We start from the raw sequence: 26,107 nt of genomic DNA on the forward strand, positions 1-26,107 counted from the left end.
TGGAAGCAGGGTAATGGGAGAGACCTCCCTGCCAGGTGATGGGTTGGAAATATGAGGTGAGGCCCCCCCAGACTTCATAGCAGTGACTTTGGTAGTTGTCCAGATGGTGAAAAAGGAAAGTGTAAAATTAATTCGGGAGACCTATTTGTCACAGAGGAGAGAGTATGTTTGGGGCCCAAATTATTTAGCTATATTTTCTACAGAGAGAGCTCTATTGATTTTATTCAAGAACATTAATATTATTGAATATATATATATATATATCCATATATATGGGTATTCTGTTGTCTACTTCCGTCTATGTAGACAGCTTCTGAAGGAATAACTGATCACACTTTTGGAATTTTAAATATCTGAAGATTATTCTCCCCACTGTTTAATTTGCATCATACTATTTAAATATCTTTTGCTAAAGCGTGGGACCTTGAGAAACCGGTCTAGCAGTCCCAGCATTGGGGCTGGTCTCGGGGACGAGCTGTCAACTCAGTAAAGAATATTTATGAAATCATCCCATATCTCCAAGTCTTCACGAAATATATTTGTCTGAAATATTCATATCATTGTAATCCTCTCAACCTATTAGAGTTATTTAAGGATGGAAGACTGTTTTCTCAGTTTATTGAAAATTAATTACTTACATTGCTCAGGTTTGCCAGGGAAAATGAAAAGGCAGTGGAGAGGCAGCAAGGGAGATTAGGCCTGCCCACCAAATTCTTTTTTTCCTCCCTTCATGTTACGCAAAGAGCCTTCCCTGTATTGAGGGGTATACAGAACTGAAGAATCTATTTATTTTGCATCTTCATCTTGAAATGTGATGTTTCCACAACATTTTGGGGAGGCCCCAACATTCCAGTTTTTTCACAGAACCCAAACTTAGTAACCAAAGATAAAGAATGGAGTTTTTAAGATGAGAGAATAAAATTAATCAGTGAATAAAAATTTTGCCACCTAAAAGCTTTTGCTTTCCATTGACCAGATATTTGGCTAGAAAATGGAGATATGTTTTCTTAGTACCTTTGTGAAAAGCTGTATGGTTTTGCTCAACAAATTTAGAGGAGCAGGAGGAACAAATATTGTACTTAGCCTGGAGGCAGGGGGGTGAGGGGACTGTTTTGGATCTGTATTAAGTAAGCTGTAGGCCTAATGTGGGGCTTGAACTCATGACCTCAAGATCAAGAGTTGCGTGTTCTACTGACTGAGCCAATCAGGCACCCCAAGGGCACAAAAATTTTTTTTAAATTTGACTTTGAATATTAGATTTTAGCTACTCTGGATTCCTACTTCAGTCTATTTTTAAGAGTGGAATATTTACACAAAATTATTATAATTCATATTTCTCTTTTATATTGCCTTTATAGTATACAAATTTTATCTGACAATATAGACAACTCCTTAGAGTCAGGGATAAAAGGGGGGTGAGACACTCTGGATAAACAATCCACAATAATTAACAATTTTATTGTGTTGTTTGAAACCCTTGCCTCACTGGGAAAACAACTAGAGGCAAATGGAGTATTCGTGTTATCTTTTTGTCTCTTTACCTTAGGAATAGAAATTATGAAAGCACACTTAGAGTTAGGGAAGAGAAGTCCTGTTATCATCCGATGAATACTTGAGAATTGGATGAACTATTATTCATCAGGATTTATTCTTGCCCTAATAAAGTTAATCTTAAAAAGGCATATTTAGATGAGTAACTTTGATTTTTTTTTTCTGTAAGAATTTTAAATTTTCAAGCGCTACTTTGAATATGATAGTAATCTATGTTTTCAAGAATATTTTGGAAATAATTAGTTAAATGTGTCCTGAGATCTTCAGACTATGGCCCAAATTCTATTGATATGTATGCTGTTTGTCAATAAGTAATTTAAAAAGACACCCCCCCCCACCCTGAGTTTGCTATTGTAGACCATTTGCTATCAACTCAAAGTTCTCAATTAGCTTCAGTGTTGTAATAATTACTGGATGTGTTTTCAAACAACTCCCAGCTAATAACTGTTGGGATGGAGAGTCATTTTCTCACTATAGACTAGACTGCACGCTCATGCTTGCTGTGAGGTTTTAACAATGATTCATTAACCAATAATAGGGCCCCAATTGGAACCATCAGGCATTGGTGTTTTGCTAGACTTACCTTTTATTTTGTTCCTCAATATTGTCTTTTCTTGGACTGGTTTCTAGATAACTCCCAAGAGACTCCTTAATATACAAAACAATATCATGAAGACAGCTATCATGAAATTCAGCTACTTGGAACAAAGCTTCCTCTTAACAGGATGCTCTCCTTAGAAATTCAAGATGGAAAAACACCATGAAGAGGAGTCTATAATAAGAGAATATGTGGTTTAAAGGTCCTTTATTTACACCATTTCATAGTGTTTAGGCAGATTAGGCCGTGTGTCTTTCAGTGGGCATATATAACATCTGGTCAAATACAGGCCCTCCCTCACTCTGTCACTCAAGTTTCAAGTTCCTTGCTTTCTAATAGGCAGATTGTCTTTACTTCTTAGTATCTGAAGCAGAAGTACTGTAAAAATTGATCACTGATCCACTTGGGTCTGCAGAAGATCAGTGCTGTTGACTTAATTTCAAGGAGGAGCAAAGAAGTATGTGTCGTTCACTGTTTCTGTAGAATCTTAGCTTCGTATCATGATGGCTTAGTGATCTGCTAGATCTTACCAGGTGGGCTCAGACAGTGGCCTGTTTTGGTTCATTCTTTGATCTCAACCCCCAGCTTCTAGCAAACATGTTCTATTCCTGTAGGAACAGCCCTTTTAGATGCTACTTGTCACTTTCAGTATTTGTGTACAAAGAATTGTGATGTTCTAGGGTTTACATGCTGGAGGTATAGACTTGCCTTGGAAGTAAAGATTCTGTGAAATGTTTGATGTAGACCGAATTGTGCCACCTGCTTATGAGTCAACATCTGAGTTAAGTTACGTGTCTCCTTCAACTTTAACAACATAGTTATGAAGTTGCCAGATTGTATGTGTTAAAATATGATCAGGTATGTAGTAATGAGTATTTCTAGAAATGAAACAATGGGAGTTCATGTCCAAAACTGAAGTTCATAATAATTATATGCTCCTTGCCCACAGAGAAAACAAGAACAACCCCTTCCTAGAAACAATCAAATAGCACTGTCCTTGGTATTGGCCGAAGTTTAGACCGGGCTACTCCATCTGCTATTATCAGTAGGACTGACATATGCCAAGAGTCATTTATCCTAACCTAATCTCCATTTACTTTTCTGAAAAATTAGTATGTGAATAAGATAAGCCCATTCTAAGCTCTTTTAAAATACCCCCCCCCTTTTTTTTTTAAGATTTCATTTGTTTATTTCACAGGGAGAGAGAGAGAGAGATCACAAGTAGGCAGAGAGGCAGGCAGAGAGAGAGAGGGGGAAACAGGTTCCCTGCTGAGCAGAGAGGCCAATGCAGGGCTTGATCCCAGGACCCTGAGATCATGACCTGAGCCAAAGGCAGAGGCTTAACCCACTGAGCCACCCAGGTGCCCCTAAAATACTTTAAAAATACTCTAATAGAAGTGGAATATTTTAAAAATTTGTTCTGTCCCTTTAAATTTGGAAATGTCTCTATATGCATTATTTAATCTTCCAGAGTAAGTTTAAATTTAAGGCCATTTGGAAAAAGAAATTCTTAAGCTTCTAGAAAAATCTTCACCATGTACCATGAAGGGTCCTCTTCTTTTACAAATATATCTTAGGAGTCGTTTGAGATATGATTTTTCCAAACTAATACTTCATATATGATATAATTTTCAAAATACCACCAAAACATGATTTGTCAGTTTATTTATCTTCATATATGTATAATTTTTCCAGACTTTCAATTCTAATTGCTTTCAGTTTTAAGAGAAAATCATGGACAGGTAGCTTTTATATACCACATCATGGTTTATGTAAAATGTTTATAACGAAGGAATAACTCTCCAAAGCTATTTCTTATGCCACCTGTATAGATAGTTTTTCCCTGAAATTAGTGTTAAAATTGCCCATTTCTGGATATGGCTGTCAAAGAATCCAATGCCCATCTAATACAAGCAAGTAAGAAAAAATTCTTCCATATTTATTTTAAGACCTGATAATTTTTATTCAGTTATCACCTGATAATGTTTATTCAGTTTCAAGAGACAAAAGTAGATAATATTAATAGTGACATTCAGCAGTAAAATGTGGAATGCTTTCTCCTCTTACCTAACGTGTGTGTGTGTGTGTGTGTGTATGTAAGCACAGATGTGGTAACATTTTAAGATGTTTTGATGGCAAGATGCCTGGCATATTCACACACTTGGAGCAAGTAACTCTGAGAAAGTATATCGCTCAGAGTGGCCAGAGTGGATGTTTCTGGACTTGCTGGATTTCTGATTTATGTCACGATGCTCTGTTAGGACATTGGGGTATTTTATTTTATTTTATTTTAAATTTAGAGACTTTAGAACTATTTGGGAAACTATCTCCAAATGTCCTGGCAGTTAGTCCAATTTACATTCATTTTATTCAAAACCGAAGTGTTTCTATACTTTTTTCTTTCCTTATTGGGAAGTTAAGAGAGAAGCAGAAGTTAGATACATTTTTTGCTGGGTCACTTCAAGGTTTCATTTTACAAGGAAGGGTAGAGATATTTTGAGAAATTAAAAGATCTGCTACGAAACTAAAAAAGCTTTGTTCCCTAGTTCTTTTTCTACCCAAAATTCTGATTTGAAAATAAATAATAAAAGAACCTTCCTAGAAAGTAAAATACAGCTCTGTAAAGTAAATAAGTCCTCATATTTTAAATCCTGTACAAAGCAAACGTGGACTGCAGCTGGAGGACAGAAGGTCCGCTCTCTACACAGAGAGGTGGTTGGAGTTTTTTTTCTCCAAGTCCAGTCCCGGGCATTTTTGGTCTCCGACAAATGTGTTGTCTATACAATGTGAAGGACTTTGAAAGCTGCCACAGCCTGTTTTTCCCTCTCGTGTCTGTTCTGCAGTCTCTCCAGCAGTGAGATTTCAGGCAGAGTGTCGTCTTTTCGAGTGTATGTGGGATTTTTCTTTTCTTTGGATACGTGGTCCGTCAGGTTTGAAGGTTTGGGTTTGGGGATGGTCTTGGCGTATTCCAGAGCCTAAAAGCGTAAAGAGAACATTTTATGTGAAATGGATAGTGAGCCCTGGATTCCTTAAATGAAATCAAGTCTTAGGACAGGTTCACTGGTAATACGAAGAGACCCATTGCTACCATAAGGTGTGAAGATGCGGATGGGAATGGAGAGCGAATGGGAAAAGCGAGTCCTGCTCTCTAATGCACAGTTTCAACAAAGTAAGTTAGCCACACGAGTATGCAATGGACAAGAGCTGGAAAATGAAACCGAGCTGTGCCTTCGGGTGTTTTCTTTCTAAAATGAAGTTTTATTCAAGTGTTTGAAAATAAATTTCTTATATGTGGGCTCTATTGAGCTTCTAGTGGTCTTATTAAAACCAAGCTTCTGTTAAGGAGATATTAACAGACCTTTCCATTCAGAGCGGACTTGCCAGAGCTTGAGACCAAAGACATCACTGTAGTTGACAAAATTGAGCTTCCATTTATTACATCAACTCTTCTTGTTCCCAGGCTTTTGGAATTCCAGCAACTATTTATTAGAAGTTGGAAATTACTCTTTTCTTTAGTATATCCATAAAAGCCTGGAGACTGGAAAAAGCAGTCTTTTTTTTTTTTTTTCCCAGTGATGTCAGTTCCAAAAGGCACTACAATGAAGACGATATCACTACATATGATTTCTTTTTTTAAAAAGATTTTATTTTATTTATTTATTGGACAGACAGAGATCACAAGTAGGCAGAGAGGCAGGCAGAGGGAGAGGAGGAAGCAGGCTCCCTGCTGAGCAGAGAGCCTGATGCAGGACTCTCCATCCCAGGACCACGACCTGAGCGGAAGGCAGAGGCTTTAACCCACTGAGCCACTCAGGCACCCCGATATCACTACATATGATTTCTAAATCTGTCTTGATATCCATTTTATATTTTAATAAGTTTCTTGATAGCTGAAGCAGGAGTAGTATATTCAGGTGCTGCAAGGGGAAAAACATGTCTAAACTTCTCAGTGTATGTAGAGATGACTTCTGTAGGAATTTCTAATTACAGACTTGTTGTCTTGAATCTCTTCATGGAAAAAATAATGGCTTGGAGAAAATAGAGAAAGTGGCACCATGGAAACTCAATCAAGTGGACTGAGGTCTTCAAGGTCCCAGGGAGAAAGGCAATAAATAGAAAATAGGATGGTCTGTGTAAGAGAACATGAAGTACAAATTCCTAAAAGCACCAAAGGGTCACTTGTCCCTCATGCAAAGGGTCCCATGTTCTTCCTGGGACTGAGATGGAGACCTTGCACTGCGAGGCTCGGTGTCTCCGCTGAAAGTACTTCATTCACATCCTGACTTACAGTTGGATGACCTCTGAGAGAGAGAACATTCTGTATTTTATGAAATCATTTTTCATGGCTAGAGGGACCTATATATTACAGTCCCTCGGGGAAAAATGTAGGGGAATGAACTTGAAAGAAACAACGAAGGACTTTTCTTTGACATACGAACCCATAAATGGCAAGAAGACACTAATTCTTTAAAATTTAATGGTAGAGAAGGAAATTGATAGGATTTATCAGGATTGCTAGGTTCTAAGAAATCGCCTTACTATTCAATTTAAAATGTTTGGAGTATAGTTGACACACGTGTTACTTTGGCTTCAGGTGTACAGCTTAGTGATTCCGCTTCTCTGTGTCTCACTGTGCTCACCACAAGTGTAGCTACAATTTGTCCCCATACAACATTCTCACAGTATCACTGACCATATTCCCTGGGCTATACCTTTCATGCCCATGATTTACTCATTCCATCCAAGGAAGCCTGTTATCTCTCTCTCCCCTTCATATGTTTTGCCCATCGCCCCACCACCTCCCCTCTGGCCACCATCAATTTGTTCTCTGTATTGATAGGTTGGATTCTGCTTGTTTTGTTCATTTGGTTTTCAGATTCCACATGTGAGTGAAATTGTATGGTATCTGTCTTTCTCTTCTGACTTATTTCATTTAACGTAATATCCTCTAGGTCCATCCGTGTTGCCACAAATGGCACCATTTCCTCTTTTTAAGGCTGTGTGATAAGCTTCTGTGTTTGTGTGTGTGTGTGTGTGTGTGTGTGTGTGTGTACACAGCACATCGTCTCCATTCTTCTAGAGATGGATACTTGGGTTGCTTCCATATCTTGGCTATTATAAATCATGCTGCAATAAACATGTGTGTGCATATATCTTTTCAAATTAGTATTTTGTATTGTTTGGGTAAATAATCAGTACTGGAATTATTGGATCATATGGTAATTCTATTCTTAATTTTGGGGGGCCCTCCATACTGTTTTCCAGTGTGGCTGCACCCATTCACATTCCCACCAACAGTGCACAAGGGTTCTTTTTTTCCCTCCATGTCCTCACCAACACTTATTTCCTGTTTTTTTAATGCTAGCCATTCTGATCAGGTGTAAGGTGATCTCACTGTGGTTTTGATTTGCATTTCCCTGATGATTAGTGATGTTGAGTATCTCTTCCTGTCTGCTGGCCTTACTATTCATTTTTATGTGTGTCAGATTTGAAATATAAGAAGAAAACACATGGAGGACCAAGACCACGATGAACTTCAGGCTAAACTTACAGTATCATTTGTGTTCATGTTCTTTGTGTATCAGTGTCTCTGAATGATGGGTAGCCACAGGAAGGGCAGTAGCTTAGACCCCTCCTGGGTTCAGAAAACATGGGGAATTTGTCAAGCGGAGACAAAGGTTTCCTTTTAATTCTAACTGAGAGGCTAATTGCCGTGGTGGGGATTTCTTACCTTCTGCCGAGGGATGGCCGACTGACGTTCCGTTTTCGCTGTTTGTGGTTTTGACAGAATGGATAATGTCTTCATGTTATACTCCTTAACTTGCTTTGCGTATTCCTTTTTTTGGATTAATTTCTGCATCTGTTCAGACAAACCATGTTACAATAGTACACAGGTCCTTCTAGATCTCTCTGTTCTCTCTTTAAAAGCAGCACTCCTTTTAGCAAGCTGGCCATATTGTATTAGCGGCAGTGAGGAAATGGGATTGCCATGCTTAAGGCAACAGCAGTGAGACAGTTAATGTTTCTCTTAGAAACAGTCTGTCTCTGAGGGGGAACATCATTGCCGAAGCACACCCAGTGTTCCCTTAACAGGGTCTAAATCACATTCAGCTCCTTCTTTGTTGCATTTACCCAATTTATTTTCATTTTGGCTTCCAACTTTGAACTATACTCTCTTTTTATGCCTTGAGTGCAACTGTAGTTAAAACACATTAAATGAAGATCTTCTTTCACTAGAGGAAAGGAAATAAAGTAGATGCACTTTTCAGGGGTTGGGAAACTCTTATCCTAAGTGTCTTCTCTGTAGCCACTCTTCAAAATTACCAAGATCACTCTATTGGGAAAGACCAACGACCATATAACACACACATCTCTTTTCATGTGCACATGGCCCCCTTTTCTGTGCAGGCCTTCAAGACAAACTAAAAGGTGGATACATAAAACAACATTGGCTAGGTAATTTTATCTTATGGTAAAAGGAGTATCTGGGTCTCTGTTACTAATGTTATTTCAGAAGGGCCTCTATTCAGAGGGAGACATTTGGATCAGGACTTGGTGTGGGGGTGGGTGGGAGACATTTCTGTACTGTTGCGCTAATACACAGGTGGGCAAATCCAAGCCTACAGAATGCCGTATGTACATCTCACTCACTTTGTCTCTGATAGACTCAAGGTCAGGTCCAAGGCCTCCAAGCTTCCCATCTCTTTTCTGATAACCTTTCAGCTTGGAGCTCTACAAATACAAAGAGACAGTTCCTTTTAAGGAATCGTGGGCTGCACTCCCCTCCCCCCATGCTGTCATAGCCACATAAGAATGGAAGCCCACGTGGACCGCTGGGAGACTTGGTACATTCCCTGATAATTCTTTCACTCTAATGGTAGTTATTGATTATAGCCTCTTGGGTAATTTGTGGCTGGTCAAGTAACATGTTTTGACTTTTTCAACTTCTACAACAACAACAAAATTGGAATTCTGAAAATTATAAATAAAAATTTCCAAGTGAATAAAGAGGTGTTTCGTTATTAACGTTCTAAACGACATATACATTTACCACTTTACTGCTTTTACTTTTACTGTCATTACTAATCTACCTGTTCTTATACGGTTCACGAAACCAAAGAATTTCCTGGCAAGAGGCAATCTAAATCAGGTAAGCATTGCTTCGAAAGGCGAGCGTTCTGTCTAATCATGTCCTAACATTCAAAAGACCGTAACATTTTTTAAACTTAAATTCAATTAATTAAAGTGTATTACTAGTTTCGGAGGTCAAGTTCAGTGATGCATCCGTTGTTTGTAACACCCAGTGCTCCTTACCGCCACGTGCCCTCCTTAATGCCCACCACCCAGTTACCCCCCACCCCCTACCTCCCCACCAGCAAACCTCTGTCTCTTATGGTTTGTCTCTGCCTCCGATTAGGAAAAGGTCTTAAATTTTTAAGGATTAAGAGTCCATGCAAGAGCTGGGGCACCTGGGCAGTTCAAACAGTTAAGTCTCTGACTCTTGATTTCCGGTGGGGTTTGTGAGATCAAGCCCCACATCAGGCTCCACGCTCAGTGTGGAGTCTACTCTCTCTTTCACCCTCTCCCTGCCTCTTCCCCTGCTTGTGCGTGCACATTTTCTGTCTCTCAAATAAACAAATCTTAAAAAAAAAAAAAAAAAGTCTAGGCAAGATCTGAGAAATACCATTTAGTTAATGTGATTTTTGGATAATTTGAAGGGCGTAAGTAATCTTATATCAGTGTATCAGTGGCTACAAGAATTTGTTCTACTCCCACTGGCCTATTGGCTGACTACCCATAGCTCATACCAGCCGGTTTCTCTCTTGTCCTACCCCACCATAGAGGCTTGGAGACAGGTACTCCTTTCCCCAGATCTGCAGCACTGAGCTCTGGCCCATGAGGCGTAAATGCAAGTTGGCTTAGCTTTCATTCAGGCTGGTGCAGCCTCTCCCTTTCCTTTTCCTTGCCTTGAATGTAGATATGATAGCTGGAGCTGTAGCAGCAATCTTGTGTCAGGAAAGGCACGAGAGAGCCATACAAATATTGGTTCTGATGTTTTGAGCTGTGGACCCCCAGTACTCGTTACTATCTACTTGTGGATTAACTGTAGGTGAGAAGAACGAGCTCATAATTTTGAAGGTTGCTTGGAGCCGAAAGCAGTATTGCTAAAATTTCAGTACTTCAGAGAGCCAGAATCCTGTATTTTTTAGGCAACATTTCTATGCTGCAAGGTTTGAGTCCTGCAAATAGAATCTCCCCGATTAGAATGTTCAAAATGTGTAGCCCAAAGTCTTTCAGTATATCTAATGGTTAAAGGTGAGAGAGGCTTTTGTTTTTTTTTTTTTTTTTAGAGGTTGTTGGGCTAAAATCACAGAAAAATATTAAAGTATAAAGAAAAAAATTGCTCATGAAAGGATTTTCAAAACCCTAAATCTCCTTAGAGAAAACAGTCAGCTGGCAAAACCATTTCAATAACTTCCTGCCTTTAACATCTATCTGTTCATATTTTCAGAAAATGGCCAAGTGCTACAAATTAGATTTTTTCCACTAAGTATCTTAGCATGATGCTGTATTTCCCTGTCACTAAATATCTTTCAAAAATGTGACTTTTATACATAACATTCTAAATGTTATTTAAGATGTCCTAGGGATAAGCATTGTTTGTGGGCTACTCTGATGATCACTTTGAGATCTTAACTTAATAGAAGTGGAATTATTGAGACAAAATCACAAACACACTTAAGGTCCTTAATGAGCACTTCCATTAGCAATGTGTAAGAATGCCGTTTTTTGTCCAAACCTTGATTACACTGGGTATGATCACATTTTAAAATCTCCGCTAATGATTAATAGGTGAATGAACTTGGGTATCTTCTACTTGGCAATTGCAAGTTTGTTCTTTACCTGGTTCTTTATCTCGGACATGCCATCAGTACCACTGTTTCGCAGTCGCTAAGTTACTTTCTATTTGGCAAAGTAAACTAATAATGCAAAAGGAGAGAGCCTCACTCATATCCAGGTCATAAATCCAATTTGTCCAAAACGGATGAGAAATGATCAGTGACCAGAAATCACAGACTTAGCGTGAAGCAGATTAACTTTAATCATTGCACTGACACAAAAGATACAGTGTGAAGCACGAATCATTGCTCCCTGCCGCCCCCCTCCCCAGGTCTGTTGTCCCAGTTCTTACTATCCCCTCGCATAACCAGAATAAACATCTTGGCTATCATAGGAAAACAGCAAAGGGACTAGCATTAAATATCGACACAAAGTAAACAGTGTGGCCCAAGGACAGGCGTGAGTATCCCAATGCTACTATCTCCTTTCCAGCGTGAGCTACTTCTAGCAAAGTGCCCTCTTCTCAAGGGGGAGAGAACATGGTTCCTAACGGAGTTTGTTCTGGGTGACTGGCAATGAAAAATCCTGGATTTACTTAAGTTTGCCTCAAGTCATCTTGATTGGCTCTCAGTGCTGTAATTTCGTTTGATCTCCTTCCATCAAAAGTCTTTTCTAACAGCTTTATTGAAACCGAATTCACACACCACCAAATTCACCCATTTGAAGTTGTACAATCCAATGGTTTTTTAGTTGTGCATCAAGTTGTGCAAACATCAGCACAATCTGACTTTAGAACATTTTCATCACCCTGAAAAGAAACCCCTGTGCCCATTAGCAGCCACTGCTCAGCCCCCCTCTACCGCCAGCCCTAGGCAACCACTAATCTACTTTCTGCCTCTTCAAAAGGCTTTTATAGTAAAATAATCCTCAGAATTCACTTTGATTTAGTTCTTCTTGACTATTACAAGACTAAAAGGTCACGATAGTACGCTCCCCCTCCCCCCAAATTAAATCAACAATGATAGTCCTGTTAGGTCTCTAAACACAGGAGGAAAATAGAGTCCTGTTCTCAACAAACCCCTGAGGGGGTTCACTGCTAGTCTTTGCATGAGACCTGTCCGAGCTGACCTCCACCCTCCCTGGCCCCCCGCTGAGGACTTCAAACCCCAGACATGCCCCTCCGAGATGGTGTTCTCTGTTGATGGTCCCCTGGGCAGAGGATGGCACCAGACTTTCCTGATGGCCCGTTTCTGCCAGTAACTGAGCCCACCTCTCAAGCTAGAGGAGTGACTTCTATTTTAAACGTGGGGCAAAGCATGCCTGACTAAAAAAAGTCCTGTGAGGACTTGTTTTGACTCTGAAGCGCTGTACCCTGCTGTGAGGGACATGGCAGGGTTTTTCTCCAGAACATTCCTCAGATGTCTGAGTGTGAGAAAGTTACTCAAAAGCAGGGCAACAAAACAATGTCTTCCCTACTGGGGAACAGTAAGTGAAGAAAATTGCTCTGTGGTTGCTAAATTTCATCCCAATAAACCTCTTCTTAGAAGCCATCAAGCAGGGGCGCCTGGGTGGCTCAATGGGTTAGGCCTCTGCCTTCCGCTCAGGTCATGATCCCAGGATTCCGGTATCGAGCCCTGCATGGGGCTCTCTGCTCGGCGGGGAGCCTACTTCCCTCTCTCTCTGCCTGCCTCTCTGCCTACTTGTGATCTCTCTCTGTCAAATACATAAAAATCTTAAAAAAAAAAAACAACAACAAAAAAAAACGTCAAGCAGCATTACCCAGACAGTCTGTGACAACAAGCACAGGAGTAAATGCCTGTAGCTCAGCTGTCCCAGAACTGCTTAAGCAGCTGTTTTGTGGCCGGTCCCAACAGATACTTTTATGTGGTTTGTCATCCCTTCTGCTGTGTCTGTCTCTTCCCTCCTGACATCTGGATTTACCAGCACAGACAATGCTTAGTGTTCACAAACCAGTCGCATCAGAACTGCCAGGAGAAAGGGAATGGTACTTGGGCCTGTTAGCTGTACAAATCCTCAAACTTTTAATGTGATTCAAGTCGATTCCCTAGGAAACCACAAGATTTGCTGTGACTAGCAAGTGGGCACGACCCACATAATGATTCCCCTGTCCGGTGCCCCAGCTACCTGCTGTCCTATACGAACAGCTTTGTTCTAAGTCATTTTAGCTTCTGGAGTAGCTTAAAGGACAAAGTGCTTCTGAGTATTTGTTAGACTCAAGTTGGAGGTGCTGGGCCGAGCAAATGGATATGGGTGGGTTGGAACATTCCCGAAAGAAAGCAGGAAGGGAGGGATTTTCTGAGTTAGAAAGAGGGTTTGGGCAACAGTGACTAGAAGTTCTTTATTAATTCCCCTTCCGACCCTCCCATGATCTTAGACTTCTGGTGATAGACACGGTCATCGGGGTACTTTCTGCCGCCTCTTCTCTGTAAGACATGAATTCAAATTACTAACAGAAGAAGGAAAAGGAAACTAACATTTATTTGCTGGTCTACTCTTTGCTAGGGACTAAACTACAGGCTGGTCCTTTTTGCCTGAATTGCTCTTCCGGTCTTTTCTTATTAACTTCTAAAATTTTATTTGTCAGAGATCGAGAGAGCATACAAACCGGGAGAGCAGCAGACAGAGCGAGAAGCAGGCTCCCCACTGAGCAGGGAGCCTGATGTGGGACTCCATCCCAGGACCCTGGGATCATGACCTGAGCTGAAGGCAGACACTTAACCGCTTAACCAACTGAGCCACCCTAACATCCCTCTTATTACGTCTTGATCATCCAAATCTCAACTCCGAATTATCCCCTGAAGCTCTGTTTGACCCCTTAGGTTGGACTGTCAACCCAAACTCCCTTTTGCTCCTCTGTGCAACCCACACATACCTCTTTTTTTTTTTTTTTAATTGCAACATTATACTGAAGCCATTTTCATGTGTGTCTACACGAGGAAGGGTCATGGCTCATTCTCTTTACATCCCAGCACCTAGCACAGTTCCTAATACGAATTCAGCACCTATGTTGAATTGAACTAGGGTTGATTCCCTAAACTGCCTTACAGCGGATGTCCCTGGGGACCGAGACTTTCATTCCTCCACTTGCTGGGAGTGCCATCTGCTCTGGCTCCCAGTCGGGTCCCTCCCTAAGAACTGCCCTCAGCCAGACAGAGCTGCGGTACCCAAAGCTGGGGCTCTCCCTGGGGAGATCGTCTGTAGCCAATGTCTGGTCCATGTGGTGGAGCAAAAGCTCGCGCCCTTTACCTTCAAAGAGCCATCCCAACTCAGAGCCCGTGTGGACTCCTAGAGCTCCTGCCGCACCTGCATCACAACACATTCTTCCTCAGCCAGCCCTGCCCCCCTCACCCCTTCCAGGACTGGTTTGGGAGGCACGCCTCAGTCAGCCTCCTGCCCATGAATCTCCATTTCAGAGTCTGTTCCTGGGGAACCCAGATCACCACAGGCTCTTTGCTTCCCACTGGTTGGAAGGTGCCCTATAAGGCAGAATGCATTTTCCAGTTCTCTCCTTAGCATTCCATGTGAGAGGCGAGCGACCTTTCCTGAGGGGTTTTTAATGCTTGTAACAGTGGAGAAACACAGAGGACCCACAAAGACGCCTTCTGTATGCCTTCATGTCTTCCTGGAAAGATTCTGCAACCTCCCTCAGCCCTAGTTTGTCTCCTCAGATAGGAGAACGTGCTGAGAGGCTCAGCCTTGACTAGGGGTCGAGACAGGGTGTGAGGACCATTTCTGAGGGGCTGGTGTTTAATCTGGGGCCAAAAGGAGGTCTCTGCTTTTCTGCAAAAGGAGACCCTTCCCTGAGCTGAAGCTCAAAGGAGAGCCATTCCAGCAGCAAGGGGTCACTACGAAGTGCCTCAGGACTTGGAGCCGCCCAGTGTGGCAGTCGCTCAGTAAGGACCATCCGTAGCCCAGGCTAGAAGTAAGGGAATGAAAACAAAGGGCCATCTGTATAACGAGAATTAAAAGATTATTCACTAAATGCTTCTGTTACCTTGAAGCCGCTCCGTTTCCTTTGCTTTCTTCCTTTTTCCAGTTGAAGCAGATAGCCTTCGGAATTGCTACGACTCATTTCCATTTGGTTTCTTTGGCTTCTCTCTGAACCGAGCTGGGATTCACTTTCGACCCTTGACAACAGAGGTGGAAATGTGACGTTGGATGGGGCCCCTTCCTTGGGCTGCACGTCGGTCAGCTGTATTAAGGCTTGCTGGTGCTGCTCCATTATCTGGGTGAGCTGGGAGTCTGGAGAAGCTCTAACAGGCTGGCTGTCCGAGGAAGGATAGAATTTCCTGACGGGAAAAACACCCCACCAATCTGTTATTAAAAACTGGACACTTAAGACTTTTAGCAGGAACAGCTTTATGACTTTGATGTATTCATCATTCTCCAAATCAAATTAATGACCTTTAGCTTAATCTTTTTTTAAACAAAATTTATTTATTTGAGAGAGAGAGAATCCAAAGCAGACTGTGCTGCTCTATGAGGTATAGAAATAGAAAAATATAGAATAGAAAAAATACAGAATAGAAAAAGAAAACACCCCTTTGAAAAGTCCTTGCTGCTATAAAATACCTGGAAATGTTGGATTAAATTTAAACAAACGTCCTTTTGAATACCTAGACGAATTTGTATGAGGTAGGGAATCTTTGAGACCAAAACCAAAAAAGGAACTAAAAGTAAAGCAGATTTTGGATAAACTGAAGCTATGGCTTGCTTTGTGGGAGTTTTGGACCTATGCGCTCAGGTTCTAACGCTTCACTCTGGCAAGGATACATGAAATCTTGGCCCCATGTCGGCTGGGGCATCAATCGAGATGCCTGTGTGAAGGCCTTGGAGAGCTATGTTCTGGATAAAAAGTTGGATTAGGGATTAGCTCAGTCACGAGCCTTGAGACTCAACAAAGCAAGCCGATCTGTCTTGGTCTAGGAATTTCTATATGACAGTATTTGGGGTTCATATTTGCATTCTCATTTAGTCATAGGATCTAAGACCAAAAAAATGACATAAAAATGATCCCGGAGGAGGGATGCCTCTGCATATCTGGCAGAAGCAAATATAAAGTTCTCTGGAGGGATCTATTCCTTCTCAAGCCTGCCGAGGCATCTACAGACAGGATGGCTAAACTACATTCACAATCCAAAATCCTAGAATCTCTGAGGAGATAATCTACCAAGTAGGAGAGTCAGCAGACACCTACACACACACACAAGAAGTAATGGTAGATTTCTGAGAACTTCTGGTAGTAGAATATTAGATAGCATTCTTTTTTTTTTTTAAGATTTTATTTATTTATTTGACAGAGATCACAAGTAGGCAGAGAAGCAGGAGGAGGGGGAAGCAGGCCCCCTGCTGAGCAGAGAGCCCGATGTGGGGCTCTATCCCAGGACTCTGGGATCATGACCTGAGCTGAAGGCAGAGGCTTAACCCACTGAGCCACCCAGGAGCTCCTAGATAGCATTCTTAAAGCAAGCATGTTTAAAATGATTCAAAACCTGAAAGAAAAAATTAAAACCCCAAGAAACCCATTTTGAAAAAAGAACAGGAAGGTTTTAATCAGAACCAAATAAAAATTCTAGAAGTGAAAAATACTAGGATTGAAATTTACAACTCAGTGGGTACATTGTAGCCATACTGGCTACAACTGAAGAGTTACTGCATTGGGAAACATATGGAAGGAAATTTCTCAGGAGTACACATAGATAAAAGATAGAAAATAAGAAACCGAATTAAAGAGACGTAGAGTCTAGAATAACAGATTTTAACATCTCTTTGGTGTTCCTGGAGGGAAAAGAGGGTAAATCATATTTCATAAGATTCATGGTATTTCCTATGCCTATTTCCTAATAAAGGGAAATGGATGATAATTGTGTAGAATTTATGAAAGAGATGAATCTCCAGATTTAGGAATCAACAGCAGGATTAAACATTTCATACTTAGACCTAACACAGTGAAACTTCAAAATGCCAAGAACAAAGGGAAAAGATAAAAAAAAATTATATTGACAAAAAACTCTTCATGGAAACTGGGAGATAGAGAAATGTTTTCAAAGAGTTTAACTCTTCACCAGGTTAAACTATAATTCAAGATAGAGCATAAAAGAATTTCAGGTAAATTTACCAGTGACCTACTCTTGTTAAAAAAAATTTCCAAAGCTATCTACTTCAGGAAGAAAGAATAAAATGGAAGAAAAACTGTGAGGCAAAGACATTAATAAACTGTTAAATTTAAAACATTGTATACAATGTAAAAGTGAAGTGAATTAAGCCTCACTGAGACAAATACCATATGATCCCACTCATAAATGAAATCCAAAAAATAAAAAATAAAAAGCAGAATCAGTCCTATAAACCTAGAAAACAAACTGATGGTGGTCAGAGGGGAGGAGGTAGGGAGTTGAGAAGAATGGGTGAAGGAGAGAGGAAGGTGCAGGCTGCCGGTTATGGAATGAGTAAGTCATGGGAATAAAAGTCACAACATCGGACACAAAGTCACTGGTATTATAACAGCAATGTAATGGGACAGATGATAGCTATACTTGTGAACACAGCATAATGTATAAACTTGTCAGATCACTGAGTTGTACACTTAAAACTAAAGGGACTTTGTCAACAATACTCAAATTAGAAAGAGAATATTTCCAAATCAGTAAAGGGGAAAAAGTAACAAAACTCTATTAGGTTCAATAGAAGATCTAGATATCTGTATATATAGAGAGAGAGCTACAAAAGTATAGAAAAATAGGGTGATTGAAAGGACAAATTAAGATGGGAGACATAAATCCAAATATGATTATCACAATAAATGTAAGTAGCCTAACGTTGGAAATCCATTTGTGATAAAAGCCCTTTGCAAAAGGATTAGGAATAGGAGAAATTTCCTGTCTCCCCTCCCTGTCTTCCAAAAGTTAAGTATTTTTAATGATATGAATGTTAGAAGCATTCCCTCTAAAGTTGGGGGAAAAAAGACCAGGATCCTTGCTACCTATCACTATCTCCTCCAGAAAGCTAAATCTGAATTTTATTGAATGTACGTTTCATGCCTCCAAGTACAGCATACAGCACTGAAATGCCTTTTCATCACTTCAGATAGGCAAAATTGTCTCCCTACTTTGAAAGTAAGCCCCTGGAAGGTACCTGTGTGTCATACTAGTTTCGTATCTTCTATAGCATTTTAGTGCTGGATTTAGTGCATGTCAAGTATGTGATAAAACACATTTGATTGAATGACATCAGGAAAGCTCCCTGGAAGTGATTTTTTTTTAAAACTGCTTTTTCTTTTCTTTCTTTCTTTCTTTTTTTTTTTTTTTTTTTATAGAAGGAATATATCTACATTGCAGGGAACTTGAACCAGTCAGAAGTGCAAAGATGACATTAGAAATAATCCAGCCTCTCTTGCCAGAAATAACCAGTTTTGACATTTTGGTGCGTTTTTCTTTCTTTGTGCATAGTTTTACATAGTAGAGCTCCTACACCTCAGGTTTAAATTTGTACCTTACTATTTTCTTTTTTGTAGAAGTGTTTCCACATAACCGTAACTTTTAATGGTTACGTGACATTTAATGCCATAATTTACCTAAATATTTCCTTATTGTTGAGTTATTGTTGTCATTTTGGTAAATGACGGTATTTTTGTGCATACATATTTTTCTGTATTTTTTATTATTTCCTTAGGATAGGTCAACACAGAGTTGGAGATCGTTTCTTCCAAACATTACTTATAACCCTCAAAATACCAAAAAGATCAAAAAAGATCTTTTTTTTAATGACCAGTCCCTCTGTCCCCCCCACCCCCTTGGCTTAACTACAGTGGAAAAACTAGAGGAGACAGAGAAGAAGAAAGATACATTAAAAGTGGACTATTTGAGGCAGAAATCAGAGCCAACTGGGGCACCTGGGTGGCTCAGTCTGTTAAGCATCCAACTCTTGGTTTTGGCTCAGGTCACGATCTCAGGGTTGTGAGATTAAGCCCTGCCTTGGGCTCCACACTCAGTAAGGAGTCTGCCTGAGATTCTCTTTCTCCCTTTCCCTGTGCCCCTCTTACCTCCCACACTTGCTGCTCGCTCTCTCTCTCCCCCATAAATAAAATCATAAAAAAAAAAAAAAATTCAGAGCCAAGGACTGTGTTAGGTGATGTTTTCCTCTCCCCTGACCATCCCCATGATGTGCCCACCCCCCATTCTCCTTCTCCCGTCTTCAGTAGTCTCTCGTTTCTCCTCTAGAAAAAACACTTGAGAAAAGGGGAGTTCTTACCATAATATTTCTAAGTTCTTATATTTTGTTTCTGAGTAGGTCTGCTTGGGTTGCTTCTTATTTTCCCTCGATCCATTAACATTTTTGTTACTAGCAGACTGGGAGCCTTTCTGGCTCAGTGGCACTGGTCTCTCAGTAAGCTCATTAAGGAAGTTCAAGTCCATATTGGAAAGGGTGTTGAGGCGTAGCTGCTGATGTGACGGTCTTTTCTCTTCTTGGCCTCTGTGTCCTCTTTCTTTCTTAACATTCACCAAGTGATTTCCAGTAGAGTTTTTGTACAGAACCTTGTCAAAAGCCTGCTGTGGTGCAGCAAATTTATTGGAGGTTGCTTCAGGCTCCTGGCTCCTAAGTGCGCCTGAGTGTTGTAAATCATTGTTAGGCGCATTCATAATTCCGATTGGTTCGTGCTTTACTGAAGTATCAGCAGGCTTATTCTGGTTGTGTTGCTGTCTGGGAGGGCTATTTCGGTTTCTGTGACTGACAGCCAGCTCTTCCGTCACCGGAGGCTTCAGGCCATGCTGACGTTTATGCTGGTTTCGAATCTTGTGCCGGACTGGTTTTCTGGAAGGTTGCTGACCATTGGTTGTTTCAGAAGATGGACCTCGCGGCACGCTGTTTGATTTTGCACTTTCATTTTGAGACAGTTGTTCCTGGTAGTCCTAAAAAGATATCTTTGGTTAGTATAAACTCCGATGACTGGCCATCTTCACATTTTACTTGGTATTTTTTCAGACTAGGAGTTGAGACTGCTGGGAAGGTGACCACAGATTTGAAAGGAGATAAAGAGTCCAGTAGGTCCTTTCCTAATTTCAGGATATGAGCGTGACTAGCTGAGAAAGTCTTCCTGGCAATTTCAGATTACGAATTTTCTAGAAAGATGTAGAGCGCTTAGAGTGAGCTTGCTATTAAAGACAAGTCTTTGACTTCAAGCGTAAAATGAAGTGTTACCAAATGGGGGTTTAGGGGGAAGGAGATTTACCTCCACAGGGCTATAGAGAAAGTACAAATCTACATCAAAATATGCAAGTTTATTTCAACTAAGGCGAACATTTTAAACAATCTCAACCGGAGAGGACATCAGTGATTTGCTTTACCAAACAAGTACAAGTCGAATACAAGATGCCATTTAGATGATCAGATCTTCTTACTCATATAGGTCAGAAGCTAGAAATGACCTCTTCACCAGATGAAACAAATTAGATTTTATTCAGAGGATTATAAAAGAGTCTGCACTGTGATAGGACATTTGTGAAGCCACAAGGGTTGTTTTGCTTCAATTCCTTAATATAGCCTGTACTTAGGCAATCAAACATCTGGGGAAATATTTCAATTTCAGAACGGTCTTTATGCTTTTCAAAGTCTTATAACAACAAAATGTACTCCTGGTATAATAGATACACTATGTAACTATATTGTGCTAAGCCATTTAGAAATATTTTCCAAGGAATAAAGCACTCATTACTTTGTGAAAAACTAGCAGAGTTAAGAGGCCTTTGGAAAGAATGATTAACTGCTTAGTAAAAACAGTAACATGGCCATATGCATCAATGTGGTATAGAACTACAAATTATTTCTTTCTGAACACACGTATAAAAAAGAAATCTCTCTCTCTGCAACATTAATTGAAAAATGCCGGTTACCTGGGTCATTCGAGAAAAAAAAAAAAAACAAACCCTTAAAGTGAATAACTCCTATTTTTGCTGAAATGGTTTCAGCTTGCTATGAAGAATGGTCAAATTACTGCAATGAGTTCAACTTTTCACTTTTCTGATATAATTACTAAGACAGCCTATTCCGTATAATATTAAGTGGTATTCTATTTCTAATGAAATCTCCCTATAGTGATGAGGTTGAGGCTGTTACATTTAAAACAGTCCCATACGATATTACTTTGCATATCAGATTTTTAAATATAAATGGCTTATCTGAAATTCAAAGCATGTTCTCCTTGCTTTCTGGAGGATTGACCAGGTTCTGATGAGCTCATCTACGCTTTGAATTTTTACTTGTGGCACTCCAAAAAAGGAAGAACTTCCTTCTCTGTGTTTCAGTTGAGAGAAGCGTTCTTCCTTCCATGCGGTATATGGAGCCGCACGGGGGAGATGTGGGCAGGAAGGCTCTGCAAATCGATAGGCCAAGAGCATCCTTCCTTATAGTGGACCCGGAAGAAAACCGCTACTGTATAGTCTTATCAGGTGTGTTGATGAAACACAGTGGCTATTTTCATGGCCATCATCACTGTTCATGAAGGTAAGAAACCAAAAAAGAAAACAAAAAATACTCACCTGTGCTACAATCTATAAATTTTTTTTTTTAAAGATTTTATTTATTTATTTGACAGACAGAGATCACAAGTAGGCAGAGAGGCAGGCAGAGAGAGAGGAGGAAGCAGGCTTCCTGCTGAGCAGAGAGCCCGATGCGGGGCTCGATCCCAGGACCCTGGGATCATGACCTGAGCAGAAGGCAGAGGCCTCAACCCACTGAACCACCCAGGCACCCCTATAAATATTTATCGATGCTGATAATGTCATTTTATTTTATTATTTTAAAATATTTTATTTGAGAGATGAGAGTGCACAAGCCGGGGAGAAGAGCAGAGTGAGGGAGAAGCAGACTCCCCATCAAGCAGGGAGCCCAATGCGGGACTCGATCCAAGGACCCAGAGATCATGACCTGAGCCGAAGGCAGAGGCTTTTTTTTTTTTTTTTTCCCTTGAAGATTATTTATTTATTTATTTGACAGAGAGAGAGAGATCACAAGTAGGCAGAGAGGCAGGCAGAGAGAGAGAGGGAAGCAGGCTCCTTGCTGAGCAGAGAGCCCGATGCGGGGCTCGATCCCAGGACCCTGAGATCATGACCCGAGCGGAAGGCAGAGGCTTCAACCCACTGAGCCACCCAGGCGCTCCCCGAAGGCAGATGCTTAACAGACTGAGGCACCCAGGTGCCCCTGATAAGGTAATTAAAAAAAAAAAAATTGTCAGGGGGTGGCTCAGTCATTTGAGCATCTAACTCTTGATTTCAGCTGGGGTTCATGATCTCCGACTCCTGTGATCCAGTCGGGCTTGACAGTCCGCGTGGAGACTGCTTGAGATTCTCTCTCTTCCTCTCCTTCTGCCCCTCCCCCCACTCATGCACGCTTGTGCGAGCGTGCGTGCTCTCAATCACTAAATAAAGTCTTAAATGAAATGAAATTTTGTCAGCTTTTAACTGTTAGAAAAATAGGTGAACAGGAGTTTTTCCCGCTGCCATCGGATTATATGTGTCTCCGTTCTCTGTCCTCATTCCCACCAACAAAGAAAAAAGCTATCAGGAATTTTTTCCTTAGGTTACTGGACCCGAAATCTTGGGTTGCCACTTGGTTTTAATCACGTTATACCTTTGCAGCGACAATTCGGATGACAATAGTACTCCTCGCAGGGTGCTTTGTCAACAAGGCCAAGGACGCATCATTTTATGAAACTTCAATTGTCTCAAGTGTTAAATCCGCTATTCACATAAACGTAAGTGCCCAGAGATGGCATTTCAGTCCCCAGAAAAGAAGACATTTACGGGCTTGATGTGATTTCTCTCACCTTCTGAGCAGACTACTTGAGATCTGTGGTTTACTGAAGATTTATTACCCGACAATTGAGACATCAGGTGTCACTTTTTAGGTCGCAAGACCTGAGTTCCCTCAAGTTAATATACAAAGCCATTCTCAGGCTACTTAATCTCCACCAGCACTGAAATCCTCTATTCCATCCCGCTCTCAATGGGGTTCTTTTGTTACCAATACTCACAATCCGTCCATACTCCATGCACTCAGAATAACTGCTTAATGGCACTGGGTTTTCCCAGCACACACACACAGCAGTGGCCCTTGGTACAGCGTTCGCATTGGGGAATCCTGATGCCTGATGTAGGGATGATAACTTCTTAGTAAGATCCGTACTTAGTTATTAATGTTCGTTCATACTGTGCCATCCAAGGGCAGTTTGCCCCCAACCCTGTGAAAGGCAGTGTCTGGCTGTTTCTCTTTTATGGCTTTGCTGCTTCCAAGCCATAAACAGAGGGAAGGATGCGCACGCTCTGTATCAGCCAAAGGTTCATCTGCTTTAAAACAAAAGCCATTCTTGTTCTTTGTTACCCTGATCAGCCCTGAGGGTTGTGCCTGGGCTCCCCTCTGTTGTGTTTATTAACAACAAAACACAAATACTTTGAAGGAGGGGGTTATCAATTCATCTGATAATATTGAGAACATTTAGAGAACACGTATTAACTGGCTTTGATTTTCAGCATCCGTCAGGGAGGACTCTGTGTCCTCTGTGTCCTTTTTTCCAGATGGAAACATAGCTCTTTTAATGGTGTTGGAGGCAAAACCAAAACAATAGCTCTTATACTCATGTAATAATGGAAGGGTGGGAAGATGACTTAGGATGTGATTACAAGGACTTTGATATTAATGAGTCAAAGATCGTCCGTACCTTTCGCACTGTCATTCCTTTGCCATGCCTAGAAAGTCAAGAGATATTTTAGAGCGGCAAGAAAGGAAACCGCCTATTTCTTTCTTTCTTTCTTTTTGAAGCTTCATTTAATTAGAGAACTTTCTGTTTTTTTCTGTTGACCACGTGCTCTGGGCCAGAGAAGCATCTATCTCTTCAGAGAACATTCTGCTATTGGGAATGTGCTCCCTCACACGGGCTGGCAAAGGTCAGACCCTTAGCTCAGTATTGGGTCCAGTTCTGGACACACAATGAAGCTGGGATTTGGAAAAGCCATGAAGGTTCACAGGGGAGCACAGAGTGATTCAGGACAAGACCTCTGTGGAAGGGTGAAGTGAAGAGGGGTGACCGGGTGGTTTGAAGTAAAGCCCTTGGGCCCGAATAGGATGCTTACATAGAAAGAGAGGATGGCGACCATCAACTGCCAGTGTTTTTAAGGCGAAGATGCAGAAGCTTAAAAGACTTCAGGGGCTTTGTTTCTGGCCTATTGGCTTTATTCCCCTGCCCTGTTTCTGGTATTTCCACCTTGCAGCTTGGTATTTCCATCTCTTCTATGAAAAAGAAACGCAGGACTCCCTCACTTGATCTCATTCTCGGTTTAAACCTCATCTCTTAATCCCTTGAGGCATCTTGCGGGTATCCGAGGCACTGGCCTTCTTTTTCCCTCTGGCTGTGCCCTCTACACCTTGCAAGAGATGGATTCCCACCAGGATCACCCCCCCCCCCAAAGCTATTCTGCTCTGGCCACCGCTAAACTCTTCGTGGCGAAATCCTCTGGGCACCACTTTCTTTACCTTTTCATTTTTTCGCACAGAGCATTCTTTCAGACTTACAGAAAAACTGCAAGACTAGCATGGAGGACTCCCAGATCATCTTACTGAGATTCGTTAACATTGGGCCAATTTCATCTTTCTCTGTGTCTCTCTCCACCTATAGGCAGATGGACACTCAAACCCACGTATGCGTCATTTCTGTGATATTGTGTGCATTGTTCCTACTTAGTTTATTTCTGAATCCTTTGAGACTGGCATGTATGAGCTGCATGTTTCATTCCCTTTTCATGGCACCTTTTTAAGCCCTGCGGAGTCTGACCCTGCCCACTGATGTCTCTTTCTTGAGATTTTCAGGTCCTGGGTTCTATAACACTACTGAGCCCTGGGCAGCCTTCTGTCTTGTCTCTCTGGCAAGCCCTTCATAGCCTCTCACCTTCTGCTCTCTTCCTCTGCTTACCCTTAAAATCGAACCATCCTATACCAGGCCCTGTTCTTGACCCTTCTCTCTTCTCCCACTACCTGTGATTCCGGGGGCATCTCAGCAATTCCTACCGCTTCAGTCCACCAGGGAGTGGAATCTTACCATCAAATGTATGTTGCTAACTCCGATGTTTTTCCTGAGTTCTATGCTCTGATCACGCTCCTCCTCCGAACTCCACATCAGGCTCAGCACCCCTGTTCTCATGCCCTTCCCCCATTCCACCCCTCACTCCCCCGCACCCCCCACCTCCTTTCTTCCCCAGTGCTGTCAATACCATTAATCAGACACTCCCAAACCACTCTCTCCCCCATTTACTTTGTATCCAAACAAGTGCTGAGTTTGTTAGTCTCACTCCTTGACCGCCTCTGGCAGGCTCTGGGGGGGCTGCCCTGACCCGAGGGAAGTTTCATGCCCTTGGTGGATTTACATCTGTCCACCATACTGAGATGCAAGCTATTGGTGTGCAGAGTGAGACAGACCCAGCCCCGCCGTGAGTTCTCGTGTGATCTCTTGCGGGAACAGCGGCAAACCACCCTTAACTGGTTTTGCTGTCTCTGCAATTTCATTTCCTTCCAGCCTACGGTCTAGACCCTGGCTAGGATGAATTTTCTACCAAGTTAAGCCTGATCACGTCATTAACCTGCTTAAAATTGGCCAGTGGCTTCCTGCCATTTGCAGGATAATATCTGAAATCTTCTGGCCAACATGAAAGCCTTTCACAGCCCCTACCTCTAGTTACCTGTCCAGCCCGTGTCACAGCGCTGCCCTCCCTCACACCTGCTCCCCCGGATGCTGACCTGTGGGTGAGGCTGAGGACACACCGCGTCTCTCGGGCTCACAGACCTCTGCTGCCACGGGCCTGTTTGCCATATTTTGATTCGTCCTTCTGGGGTCAGTTCAGATGCTATCTCTTAAGGAGACTTTTCTTGTTTTTTTTTTTTTTAAGGCAGAATTTGGTGCTTCTTTAGTTCTACCTCACGTTCAACCTACGTTCCTATTACTGCATTATAAAGATCACATAACTGTCTTCCAGCTAAAGTTTTGGGCTCCTTGAGGGTAGGGACCATTTTTTTAAAAAGGATCTTTTATTACTTTATTTTTTTTTTTAAGGT

General features: G+C 41.4%; 1 protein-coding gene across 2 annotated transcripts in view; it reads right to left on the reverse strand.

The window, feature by feature from the left end:
* Nucleotides 1-3,976: 3,976 nt before the first annotated feature.
* Nucleotides 3,977-26,107, reverse strand: part of JHY (junctional cadherin complex regulator) — a 58,407-nt gene continuing 36,276 nt past the window's right edge. Inside the window, exons 5-9 of one of the 2 annotated variants that reach the window (XM_046016558.1) lie at nt 19,262-19,920; nt 15,006-15,300; nt 8,801-8,881; nt 7,881-8,009; nt 3,977-5,124 (exon numbers count right to left, since the gene is read on the reverse strand). In XM_046016558.1, the coding sequence (XP_045872514.1) occupies nt 4,927-5,124; nt 7,881-8,009; nt 8,801-8,881; nt 15,006-15,300; nt 19,262-19,920 (1,362 nt within the window). In that variant the 3' untranslated portion in view covers nt 3,977-4,926. The remainder of the gene's footprint in view (nt 5,125-7,880; nt 8,010-8,800; nt 8,882-15,005; nt 15,301-19,261; nt 19,921-26,107) is intronic. The other variant, XM_046016557.1, reaches the window with a different exon arrangement.

Source organism: Meles meles, chromosome 8 (genome assembly GCF_922984935.1).
Source record: "Meles meles chromosome 8, mMelMel3.1 paternal haplotype, whole genome shotgun sequence".
NCBI lineage: Eukaryota > Metazoa > Chordata > Mammalia > Carnivora > Mustelidae > Meles > Meles meles.